The sequence below is a fragment of the Salvelinus sp. IW2-2015 genome, linkage group LG9 (genome assembly GCF_002910315.2).
Source record: "Salvelinus sp. IW2-2015 linkage group LG9, ASM291031v2, whole genome shotgun sequence".
Taxonomy (NCBI): Eukaryota; Metazoa; Chordata; class Actinopteri; order Salmoniformes; family Salmonidae; genus Salvelinus; species Salvelinus sp. IW2-2015.
Genome location: NC_036849.1, coordinates 16445503 through 16458245, shown reverse-complemented (window position 1 = coordinate 16458245; position 12743 = coordinate 16445503). Strand labels below are relative to the sequence as shown.

General features: G+C 43.0%; 1 protein-coding gene across 1 annotated transcript in view; it reads right to left on the bottom strand.

Moving 5' to 3' along the window:
• Window positions 1-12743, bottom strand: part of ubr1 (ubiquitin protein ligase E3 component n-recognin 1) — a 43723-nt gene that overhangs the window by 15868 nt on the left and 15112 nt on the right. Inside the window, exons 5-20 of the mRNA XM_023994484.3 lie at window positions 4743-4870; window positions 4506-4644; window positions 4263-4325; window positions 3848-4079; window positions 3655-3743; window positions 3440-3538; window positions 3177-3334; window positions 2973-3072; window positions 2731-2859; window positions 2420-2600; window positions 1881-1942; window positions 1615-1725; window positions 1410-1475; window positions 1199-1300; window positions 1044-1107; window positions 739-863 (exon numbers count right to left, since the gene is read on the bottom strand). Coding sequence (XP_023850252.1) covers window positions 739-863; window positions 1044-1107; window positions 1199-1300; window positions 1410-1475; window positions 1615-1725; window positions 1881-1942; window positions 2420-2600; window positions 2731-2859; window positions 2973-3072; window positions 3177-3334; window positions 3440-3538; window positions 3655-3743; window positions 3848-4079; window positions 4263-4325; window positions 4506-4644; window positions 4743-4870 — 1848 coding nt within the window. The remainder of the gene's footprint in view (window positions 1-738; window positions 864-1043; window positions 1108-1198; window positions 1301-1409; window positions 1476-1614; window positions 1726-1880; window positions 1943-2419; window positions 2601-2730; window positions 2860-2972; window positions 3073-3176; window positions 3335-3439; window positions 3539-3654; window positions 3744-3847; window positions 4080-4262; window positions 4326-4505; window positions 4645-4742; window positions 4871-12743) is intronic.

The window sequence follows — 12743 nt, the reverse complement described above, 5'->3', positions numbered from 1 at the left end:
AATATATATTTTAAAATCAGATTTGAATCTCAATCCTAGCCTTAACCTTACTGCTAACATTATGTCTAAACCTAACCTTAAATTAAGACCTCAAAGCTGTATTACCTAGTGGGAACTTCTTATGCGCGAGTGAAGTGAGTTCGGAAAAACTGAAAGTATGCATCTTAGAAATAGTTCACATACAAAAGTTGCATGTCCGAAATCAGAATAAAACATGCTTCCCAAAGATAACATGGCCGCTGTGGTAGAACGTATACTTTGATTGGCGATTGTGCATTTATCAAAATTCCATCAGGTAGCTTGACTTCATGTGTCATGTAAAGATTATTAGGGAAATCGGTATTCTTGCAAAGCATGTAAACGTTTAAATTGAGATATTATATGAATCTGACTATTCAATCGTATTACTCTGTGCATACTCAGGGTCAACCGTGTTCCTATTGGTCAAGTCACCGAGATCGGCTCGTAATAGCAGCAACAAAACACAATAAAAGCTAAACATTTCTGACATTGACAGAACTTTGTCGGAGCCTACGACTGCACGTAGCGGTACTTAAATCGGCAGACCTAGACCCTGTCACACTGAATGGCCCAAGACGTCCAACAATCGTTTACAACCTAAGAATTTGCCCGCGACGTGGACATTTTGTCTGGGACGGCAAAATCCTGGTATAAGATGGCTAAAATAGTACAGTCTGTGTGAGCCTTTAGAGGAGTAGTATAGGTCCACATTCTCACGTTCTCTGGCAGGCCCTTGACCAGGCTGCTGTGAGCCATGGGCTGAATACACAACAGGTGGATCACCTCCCTCATAGTCACATCCTCTTTGGTCACATGACTGATCCCTGGGACATACCGCTCCCCTGGGGACACAGGGTGCATGACATACAGAATGAGACACCCTTCAACATAATCAATAACTGCTATATCATCTAGCCAACGAGATGTCACTATACACAGTCAACTTACTAACTACATATTAGGATTTCGCCAGACATTTACTTAAGTAGATATGTTATTTAGAAAGCAGCTTAGGGACATACCAACAATGATGATGAGGAGGTAGAGCATCTCTTCTGTTAACCGGTTCCACTGTTTCAGCAGTTCCTGAACAGGACCATTGGTATTTTATTAATTTACGATCTTTCCGAAATGTAATAATTATTTATTTGAACCAATAGTCGATGATCTCTCTTACTTGGTCTTTGCTTGCGAGACTTCCATTGAACACATCAAAGAGCTCAAATCTCTGCAAGATCAGCATGATGAAGTGGTTGGGGTCCATTTTGGAAGCGGCAATCTGTAAAACGTTTTGAGAGGAGACTTCCGATTATGTAGTGGTAGTCAGGAGACTCAATAGAATAAAAAGGGAGGGGAGCGCAGAACAATGTTGCTGTTAAAACACTAACCTGTAGCATGATGACATCCTTGTCAAACATCTCATCCCTGCATTTTACATCGTGGTAATAATACACCTGGAAATGACAAATCATCTTACATTGAAACACTGACATTTAAGCAATCACAAAATGTGAAATCAATTCTTGAAAAGTTCCAGTTTTAGCAACAGTTGACACCATCAGCCCATCCAAGCCATCACATCCCGCCTTTCACCTGGCTGACGAGCGAGAGGCCGTTCCTGCGCCACATCTCAGCTGAGACTTGGGCAGCCAGCACCACACAGCGCAGAGGGTGCTCCGCAAACCAGGTGAAGTCACAGCTCTCCTGTAACACATAGACGGCCCTGTCATTTAGCAACAGCAGTGGGAAGAAGATAGTCTGCAGATACAAAGCTGATTCTTACTGACTACCGACAGATGAAACACAAGAAAACCGATGGAAAGATTTAAAGTGAGTTTTCACTTGTCACAGATACTTACTGGATCCAGGAACTCATGGAGGCGTTTGACTGCCCCTGTATAACACAGCTGTACATACAGGCCTGGGGATCATAAGGAACTGGTATTAGAGGTTCCGTAAAACTCAAGATGCACCAAAGAACATTAGCGTGAAGGTGGAATGACAGCATAACCAATAGGGCTGGGACGATACCAGTATCGCGATAACTTATTTAGGAAATGTTACTTCTTCAGGAAAACAGCCCTAATGTTGTAAACAAACATTATGCTGTCATCCAAAGTCACATGTATTTATTTTCCAAGCTATAGTACACAATATTTTACATACAGCAGGTTTTTAAAGGACCAAAGAGTTGTCTGCTTTGTGGTTTCATTTTTTCTACGTAAAAAAAATATTGCAGTAATGGTCTCGTCCCGGCCCTAATAACCAATAGCCATGCTGTATGATCTTCATTTCCATAACGCCATCTTCATTTACACAACCCCAACTACTGTCCCAACACAGAGCAATTTCCCAAGGCCCATAGGGGCAGACAGATGGACAGTATAGTTCTCCTCACCAGCGAGCGCCCTGGAGATGGGCAGGTGTATGCTGACAGGCTCCTGGGACACCTTGTATGGGCTGACATGGAGGATGTGTTTACACATGTAGTAGTCTGTGGCCTCGCTTTGAAAGGGTTGGTTATTGCAGCGCATCAGCGCCCTGTGGCACTCCCTGAAGGACAGGAGGAGAACAGTCTCCTGGGAGCGGGGGGGGGGGGGGGGGGGGTGGGCAGGGATGCCAGTCAAGTACACAGAAACATACACTTTTCCATATTTATCAGAGATTGAGGGATTTGGGGATTTTAAAAAGCATTGCGTGAGGACTTACATCAGATGAACACCAGTCCTGGAACATGACGAGGATGTGTCGTAGCTGTCTCTGGATAGAAAACCCAGCCTCCCATTCAGGCTCGACCTCGATGTGCTGACCAAACTGCCGCTTCACCTCCTCCATACCCTACCAAGAGAACAACCATCTGATGCATTTCATGATGGAGGCAAAGGCTGCAAGTCAATACAAAAGCTGTAACGCCCGACGGTTACTCCAGAGTGTAAAGCGACTGAGTGTACCTGCATGCAGTGGAGGAGCCCCAGGAAGACCCTGAACCCCTCCAGGAACTGGGTCCTCAGCTCCTCAGTCCACACAGAGGGCTTGCTGATCAGAATGTACCTGTGGAGTAGAACACTTTCATATTACGGATAAGCATCAGGCAGCTACAGCAAGAGACATATTCCTAATGTCAGAGATTAAGCTGAGTAGTATGTCACACCCACCTGAGGTCGTGGAAGATCACCTGGATCCGGAAGAACTTGTCTGAGTTGTACCCCTGGAAGTGGAAGCGATGGTTGGCATCCAGGTGCTCCGAAAGCAGCTCCATGACGGTGTCAACGATCACCTTGATCACATTCCCTTCCTCAATCAGCTGCCTGGCCTGAACAGAGAGAGAGAGAGAGAGAGAGAGAGAAGGATAGAGTGGTATGTGAGCTAAGCCTGGCAAATGTTTATTTTATATTACATGGATGGCCATCGCTCTCACCAGAGTGGGTACGGTGAAGATCTGCACAGATAGAGCTGTAATGGATATGCTCCTCTCATGGTCATCAAGTGTGTAGTCCTTCTGCAGTTGTTTGTAATGCTGAAAGACAGTTAGGGCAAAAGGGTTGGACGTACAGTATAGGTTAGCCACATAATTGTAATGTAAAGGTTGCATTTATTTTAAACATATCAGTGTACTACTGACTTCTGACATACCTTGGTGAACTCAATGGCAAAGTGCCTCTTGTACTCAGTCTCCATCAGCAGGCTACAGAAGATCAACTCATGGATGAACTTGCGGGCTCCTGGTGGAAAGAAGAGAATGGGCTTGAATGTGATGGACTGGAGGCAAAACAGAGGTGCATCTTAATGTAGAGATAGATTGGAGTATGGATCAAGGTCTTCTTGCCTTTGTACAGCCTGGAGTCGTGCAGCATGAGTCGGCTGATGAGGCTGGGCTGGTCCCCCTCTGAGCTGGGCTCCAGAGCCACCTGGCAGAACACCTGCCTGAACCCCACTGAGTAGCCGATGATCTGCTGAAACCAGGCGCCCAATCGCATGGCAAAGCTCTGGTGGGCCATGACCGCAGAGTGGAGGATCTCCACACGCAAGGGCTGCAGGGAGATGTGCTCAGAGTGGGACTAAAAGCACAACAGAATACAGCATAGGTTAGAGGTCAGTGGCTGCAGGGAGATGTAGTCCAACGTGGGACTACAACAACACAGCATATAGCAGGGGTAAGATGTCTGACTCAGAACTTAATCACCTCCAGTGTTCTATGGCAAAATTTGCATTTTGCAGTTTTATAAAAGGCTATGATTTACCCTGATAAGGTCCTTGGCTTGTTGGCAAGACCGGAGCTTCCCTCGCTTCACTGCCCGGCGACCCTGCATTCAAAAGAGAATGATCAATTTCAAGTGCATAGCTATAATAACAACGAGAGTTCAACATTGCAGCAGAAGACATTTGTTTTCCGTTTTTTCCCCCTTTATTGACATATCTAGATGCTATAAATTAAAGAAAGTAATGAAGAATGCCAGATGACAGAGAATGCCTGCAGACAGTACCTCTTTGTCGATGAGGGCTGTGTGAGTATGTGCCTCACTGTGGTCACACTGAACAGAGCGCTGCAGGGTGTAGATCACATGATCATATGAGTGGTGCTCATCGTTGTACAGTACACAGTAGTATGTGTCCTCCTTCACCCTATGAGAAATCACATTGAATGTCATTCTGGATTTAAAACTACTGGTGTAATGTGGATAAGTTTAGTGCTATGGTTATCATTAGAAATAGGCTAGTACCTGGGCTGCAGTTCTGCTGCTAGCTCATAGCTCTCCTCCCACACCAGCAGATCTGTAGCGTAGCGCAGGAGAACCTGGAAGAGCTTCTGGGCACGCTCACGTAAACCAGGCTCTAACACACACTCATCCTACAGACACAAAAAGTATCAGTCACACACATTTTTACATTTGAGTCATTTAGCAGACGCTCTTAACCAGAGTGACTTACAGCAGCAATTAGGGTTATGTGCCTTGATCAAGGGAACAGACAGATTTTTCACCTAGTCGGCTCGGGGATTCAAAACTAAAACCTTTCAGTTACTGGATCAACGCTCTTAACTGCTAGGCTAGCTGCCGCCCTATGGTATGGTGCCATCTGATACACACAATCATGTCTTGCACATGTAAGGCCCTATAAAATCGGTTTAAATGTTCTCCATTTTGTTTTCTTAAGTTTCAGATTTAATTTCTTTTAGATTTTCACTCTCAAAATCACAGTTTTTAAATAGAAAAACAACACAATTGGATGTTCTAAGTCCACAACCATGCTTAAACTACATCAGGAGACAACATTTGGAGGTCTGGCAAAAATCTAAGAAATGTTGGATGTCCATACCCTTTAATTGAAGTGCACACCAGCAAGAGACTTGCTTGGTTATTGGTCTTTCTGTAGCAGACAAGTGGTTACAGAGTTTGCTAAACAAATCACCACTGGATTGACGCAAATAATCATGATACACTATATGACCAAAAGTATGCTTTCCACTAGATGTTGGAACATTGCTGCAGGGACTTGCTTCCATTCAGCCACAAGAGCATTAGTGAGGTCGGGCACCAATGTTGGGCGATTAGGCCTGGCTTGCAGTCAGCGTTTCAATTCATCCCAAAGGTGTTTGATGGAGCTGAGGTCATGAAATTACTTGTTGAAGGGTGCCATGTTGAAAGTCACTGAGCTCTTCAGTACAGGCCATTCTACTGCCAATGTTTGTCTATGGAAAATGCATGGCTGTGTGCTCGATTTTATACACCTGTCAGCAACGGGTGTGGATGAAATAGCCGAATCCACTAATTTGAAGGGGTGTCCACATACTTTTGTATATATAGTGGATATTATTATGTTAGGTAGGCATAGACTACTTTGTAGTTAACATTTCATTGAGAAGGTTTTTGGGATAACCTTTCCCTCTACCAGAAGACGGTTGTCTTTTTTTAAATATTTTTTTATATTCTTTTATTATTATTTTTTTATTATTTTTTTCTAGGGGTGGATCAGCTTAATATTGCGGAAAGAATGTTGCTTCCAATGTAATTGTCTGCATCATTTCCAATCCCCCATATTTTTTGGGGTAAATATATATATCCATACACGCATGCATACATATACACATATATACATACACATACCTATATAGACATACATACTTTTTTAAAGAATATACCTTTATTATTATTCCCCGCAACCCTACCACCGCTCCCCCAATTGGAGTAAACTAATAAACACTTCTGCTTTTACCTTCAATTTATACATCTTATACCTATTTTACAGACAGTCTACTTTAYAATAGTTCTCTCTTGTTTGTTCTTAGTCCTTCCTCTATTTCTGTTGTCCATCCAATTTTATTTCCACTTGTAACTGTGCTATTTCACAAAAGCTCCGCACCTATACACATTTCACAGATCCCGTATGCCCTACATTGTTTATCTTGTTATTAGTCCCACCCTTCAGTTCCACTCAACCCTTCCCATCTATCTTCCAACATCATCCATTTCGGATTTTTATTTGCCATATATTTTTCAACTGTGCTGTGATGCTTCACAAAAGATTTGAACCTTCATATTCTCATAGCTTCTACAGATTGTAAATTAAAAATAAACATTTTTGCTAAAATAATTATTATATTATTGATTGATTGACTATGGCTTTTCAAATCCCCCAGTATTGCTATCTGTAGCGTTAGTTCTAGGCAAATGTTGCAATTCTTCAGCCATTCCTGGACCTGTGACCAAAACCGCCCCCTAAAGGGAGAGCATAATATACAAGGAAATTCTCAAAGCTGCTAATGAGAACCTTGACGACCTTGTACCTAGCCGGTGGGGATTCCGGTGGGGTGCCCCCACCCAGGCAGTGGCAGTGCTGGCAACACTAGCTGCAGTAACCCATGGGGAGGGGGTCACACTCGGACATTCAGAGAGGGGGTATATTATTGTGGCCCTGGCGGCACAAAATCAAAGTCGGGCTGCATGGAGATGCGTGGGGACATGGTCATGACGGATGGCCGTATTGTGGGTGTTTCAGGAATAAGGTGTACATTTGACCTCCATTATCTAGGATGTGACAATGGTAAATAAATCGCTCAATTTTTGCTCATTTTTTGTGCGGTCTTGCAGGCCTTCTCATGCAGCTGCAACTGCAAGTGCATTTGTAAATCATGACCCATCTTGAGTTGGGCTCTGGGATGGTGCAATTGTTGAGAAAGTGAGCTTATGGTTGTGTGGGGGTAAGGGCTGAGTGTGTGTGGGTGTATGTGTGTATCCCACAACTGTTGCGAAGGAGTAAAAGATGTTAGGGACAATAGAGGATGATCCACAGCTATATATAATACAAATCGAGGTGAGGGCGATGGAAATGCATATGGCAATTGATCTACTTCAATTCGGTAAATGGCACTGTATGCTCTTTTCAAAGAATGGATCCCAGTCGGTTCAGGGCTATGGGATACAGGGGGTCGAGGGTGGTCTGCCGGGCATTGGGATGACAAGCCATCTCGAGATGAGGCCTTTTAGCGGGTGGAATAGTAGGGACCAATTGGAGGTTTACTTAGTAGAAATGCAAATATCATGGTACAACTATATAGACACTCAATCATTATGTTACTTTTTAATAGTACGTTTACAAAAATATATTCTGATTAAAAGAATGAAAGGTGTGTCTCATTATGGTAAGTGGTGAAATAAGTATAGCCAGTTACAATTGTAATGCCTTAGCAGATAATAAGAAAAGACAATCAGTATTTACCTGGCTAAAAGAGAAGGATTATAATATCTATTGTTTACAGGAAACCCATTCAACAGTTTTAGATGAAGTTTTGTGGAAAAAGAACTGGGGGGGCAAAATATATTTCTCCCATGGGCAAAGAAATTCAAAAGGGGTGATGGTYTTAATTAACAATAATTTTGATCSAAATGTGCAAATTGTCCAAACAGATCCTCAAGGTAGATGGATTATTTTAAATAYGTTATTGGACAATAAACAAATATGGCTTGTYAACCTATACGGTCCGAATAATGATGATCCAAGCTTCTTTGAAAATATATATAAGAATKTATCAACTCTACAAGCAACACTAGACTCTATTATTATAGTGGGAGATTTTAATACGGTCTTAAATACCTCTATAGACCAGAAAGGAAATCACACTACAAACTATCACCCTCAGGCACTTAAGGAAATCATGAATGTCATGGATATATTGGAATTAGTGGATATATGGAGACTTAAATACCCTGAYYTAGTGAGATATACATGGCGGAGGCTGAATCAAGCTAGTCGTCTTGACTACTTTCTTATACCATTCTCTCTGGCACCAAAAGTTAAAAAAGTGTTGATAGGGGACACGAAATGCGTCGGATCATCACATAATTGGCATATATATTTCTCTTACAGAATTTCCACGTGGGCGAGGATATTGGAAATTTAATCAAAGTCTACTAGATGATAATTGTTTAGAACTAGGACAGAAGATTTTATAACTGACTTTTTCAGACATAACATAGGTACAGCAGATCCCCTTATTGTATGGGACACTTTTAAGTGTGCCTTTAGAGGCCATGCAATTCAGTACTCATCTATAAAACAAAGGGAATTTAGATCAAAAGAGTCCATATTAACAAGGAAATTGAAGGACTAACAGTACAGTTAGATAGCAATAAAAACGTACCATAGAGGCACAGAATAAGTTAGAGGAAAAACAAAAATAAATGGAGGAACTTATTCAAGAAAGATCCAGTGTAATATATTATAAAAATAAAGCGAACTGGATGGAATATGGGGAAAAATGCACCAAATTCTTTTTCAATCTTTTCAATATAGAAATGCTACCAAAAAAAATGTATTAAAACTTGTTACAAATGATGGAGTCACGCATGATTCACCAAATGATATTTTGAAAGAGGAAGTAAAGTACTTTAAGAATATGTTTTCGTTTCAGGCTCCTCCATCTCCACTAACTGAAACTAATTGTATGGATTTTTTTCCTATTAATAATGTAAAATTAACATCTGTACAGAAAGACTCATGTGAAGGCCAAATTACAGAGGAGGAACTGCTTGATGCAATTGAGGCCTTTAAGGATGGGAAAACTCCAGGGCTGGATGGCATACCAGTGGAAGTATACAAAACTTTTTTTGATATACTCAAAGGACCATTATTAGCTTGTTTTAACCACTCCTATATAAATGGTAGATTATCAGACACGCAACAAGAAGGTCTGATATCGTTATTACTGAAACAGGACCCAAGTGGTATATATAAAGATCCAGTCCAATTAAAAACAACACTGAAGTGTAAGAGGCCTCCAATTTTTGAAATGGACTGGATCTTTATATGTCCTAGCTGTGTCTGAATCCTGGCTTAGAAGACCACCAAAAACCCTGAAATGTCCATCCCTAACTATAACATTTTCCGACAAGATAGAACTGCCAAAGGGGGCGGAGTTGCAATCTACTACAAAGATAGCCTGCAGAGCTCTGTCTTACTATCCAGGTCTGTGCCCAAACAATTTGAGCTCCTACTTTAAAAAATCCACCTTTCCAGAAACAATTCTCTCACCGTTGCCACTTGCTATAGACCACCTTCTGTCCCCAGCTGTGCCCTGGACACCATATGTGAATTGATTGGCCCCAATCTATCTTCAGAGCTCGTGCTGTTAGGTGACCTAAACTGGGACATGCTTAACACCAAGGCCATCCTACAATCTAAGCTTGATGCCCCCAATCTCACACAAATTATCAATGAACCTACCAGGTACAACCCCAAATCCGTAAACACGGGCACCCTCATAGATATTATCCTAACCAACCTGCCCTCCAAATACACCTCTGCTGTCTTCAACCAGGATCTCAGCGATCACTGCCTCAATGCCTGCATCCGTAATGGGTCTGCGATCAAACAACTACCCCTCATCACTGTCAAACTCTCCCTAAAACACTTCAGCGAGCAGGCCTTTCTAATCGACCTGGCCCGGGTATCCTGGAAGGACATTGACCTTATTCCGTCAGTAGAGGATGCCTGGTCATTCTTTAAAAGTAATTTCCTCACAACCTTAAATAAGCATGCCCCATTCAAAAAATGAAGAACAAGGAACAGATATAGCCCCTGGTTCACTCCAGACCTGACTGCCCTTGACCAGCACAAAAACATCCTGTGGCGTACTGCATTCGCATTGAACAGCCCCCGCGATATGCGACTTTTCAGGGAAGTTAGGAACCAATATACACAGGCAGTTAGGAAAGCAAAGGCTAGCTTTTTCAAACAGAAATTTGCATCCTATAGCACAATCTCAAAAACATTTTGGCACACTAAAATCCATGGAGAATAAGAGCACCTCCTCCCAGCTGCCCACTGCACTGAGGCTAGGAAACACTGTCACCACTGATAAATCCACGATAATTGAGAATTTCAATAAGCATTTTTCTACAGCTGGCCATGCTTCCACCTGGCTAACCCTACCCCAGTCAACAGTCCTGCATCCCCCACAGCAACTTGCCCAAGCCTCCACCATTTCTCCTTCACCCAAATCCAGATAGCTGATGTTCTGAAAGAGCGGCAAAATCTGGAACTCTACAAATCAGCCGGGCTAGACAATCTGCACCCTCTAAAATGATCAGCCGAAATTGTTGAAACCCCTAGTACTAGCCTGTTAAACCTCTCTTTCATATCGTCTGAGATCCCCAAAGATTGGAAAGCTGCCGCGGTCATCCACCTCTTCAAAGTGGGAGACACTCTAGACCCAAACTGCTATAGACCTATATCTATCCAACCCTGCCTTTCTAAGGTCTTCGAAAGCCAAGTTAACAAACAGATCACCGACCATTTCGAATCCCACCGTACCTACTCCGCTATGCAATCTGGTTTCCGAGCTGGTCATGGGTGCACCTCTGCCACGCTCAAGGTCCTAAACGATATCATAACCGCCATTGATAAGAGACATTACTGTGCAGCTGTATTCATCGACCTGGCCAAAGCTTTCGACTCTGTCAATCACCACATTCTTATTGGCAGACTCAACAGCCTTGGATTCTCAAATGACTGCCTCACCTGGTTCACCAACTACTTCTCAGACAAAGTTCAGTGTGTCAAATCGGAGGGCCTGTTGTCCAGACTTCTATTCAGTCTCTATGGGGGTGCCACAGTGTTCAATTCTCGTGCCAACTTTCTCTGTAAACATCGATGATGTCGCTCTTGCTGCTGGTGATTCTCTGATCCCCCTCCACGCAGACGACACCATTCTGTATACATCTGGCCCATCTTTGGACACTGTGTTAACTAACCTCCAGACGAGCTTCAATGCCATACAACTCTCCTTCCGTTTCCTCCAACTGCTCTTAAATGCAAGTAAAACTAAATGCATGCTCTTCAACTGATCGCTGCCCACCTGCAACAAAGCATCCTTCACTCATGCTGCCAAACATACCCTCGTAAAACTGACTATCCTACCGATCCTTGACTTTGTCATTTGCAAAGTAGCCTCCAACACTCTACTCAGCAAATTGGATGCAGTCTATCACAGTGCCATCCATTTTGCCACCAAAGCCCCATATACTACCCACCATTGCGACCTGTATGCTCTCGTTGGCTGGCCCTCGCTTCATATTCGTCGCCAAACCCACTGGCTCCAGGTCATCTATAAGTCTTTGCTAGGTAAAGCCCCGCCTTATCGCAGCTCACTGGTCAACATAGCAGCACCCACCCGTAGCACGCGCTCCAGCAGGTATATTTCACTGGTCACCCCCAAAGCCAATTCCTCCTTCGGCCACCTTTCCTTCCAGTTTTCTGCTGCCAATGACTGGAACGAACTGCAAAAATCACTGAAGCTGGAGACTCATATCTCCCTCACTAGCTTTAAGCACCAGCTGTCAGAGCAGCTCACAGATCACTGCACCTGTACATAGCCCACCCAACTACCTCATCCCCATACTGTTAACTATTTTGCTCCTTTGCACCCCAGTATCTCTACTTGTACACTCATCTTCTGCACATCTATAACTCCACTGTTTAATTGCTATATTGTAATTATTTCGCCACTATGGCCTATTTATTGCCTTACCTCCGTTATCCTACCTCATTTGCACACACTGTATATAGACTTTTTCTCTATTGTGTTGTTGACTGTATGTTTGTTTATTCCATGTGTAACTCTGTGTTGTTGTTTGTGTCGCACTGCTTTGCTTTATCTTGGCCAGGTCGCAGTTGTAAATGGGAACTTGTTCTCAACTAGCCTACCTGGTTAAATAAAGATGAAATAAATATATATATATATATACACTGCTCAAAAAAATAAAGGGAACACTTAAACAACACAATGTAACTCCAAGTCAATCATACTTCTGTGAAATCAAACTGTCCACTTAGGAAGCAACACTGATTGACAATAAATTTCACATGCTGTTGTGCAAATGGAATAGATAAAAGGTGGAAATTATAGGCAATTAGCAAGACACCCCCAATAAAGGAGTGATTCTGCAGGTGGTGACCACACACCACTTCTCGTTCCTGTGCTTCCTGGCTGATCTTTTGGTCACTTTTGAATGCTGGAGGTGCTCTCACTCTAGTGGTAGCATGAGACGGAGTCTACAACCCACACAAGTGGATCAGGTAGTGCAGCTCATCCAGGATGGCACATCAATGCGAGCTGGGGCAAGAAGGTTTGCTGTGTCTGTCAGCGTAGTGTCCAGAGCATGGAGGCGCTACCAGGAGACAGGCCAGTACATCAGGAGACGTGGAGGAGGCCGTAGGAGGGCAAC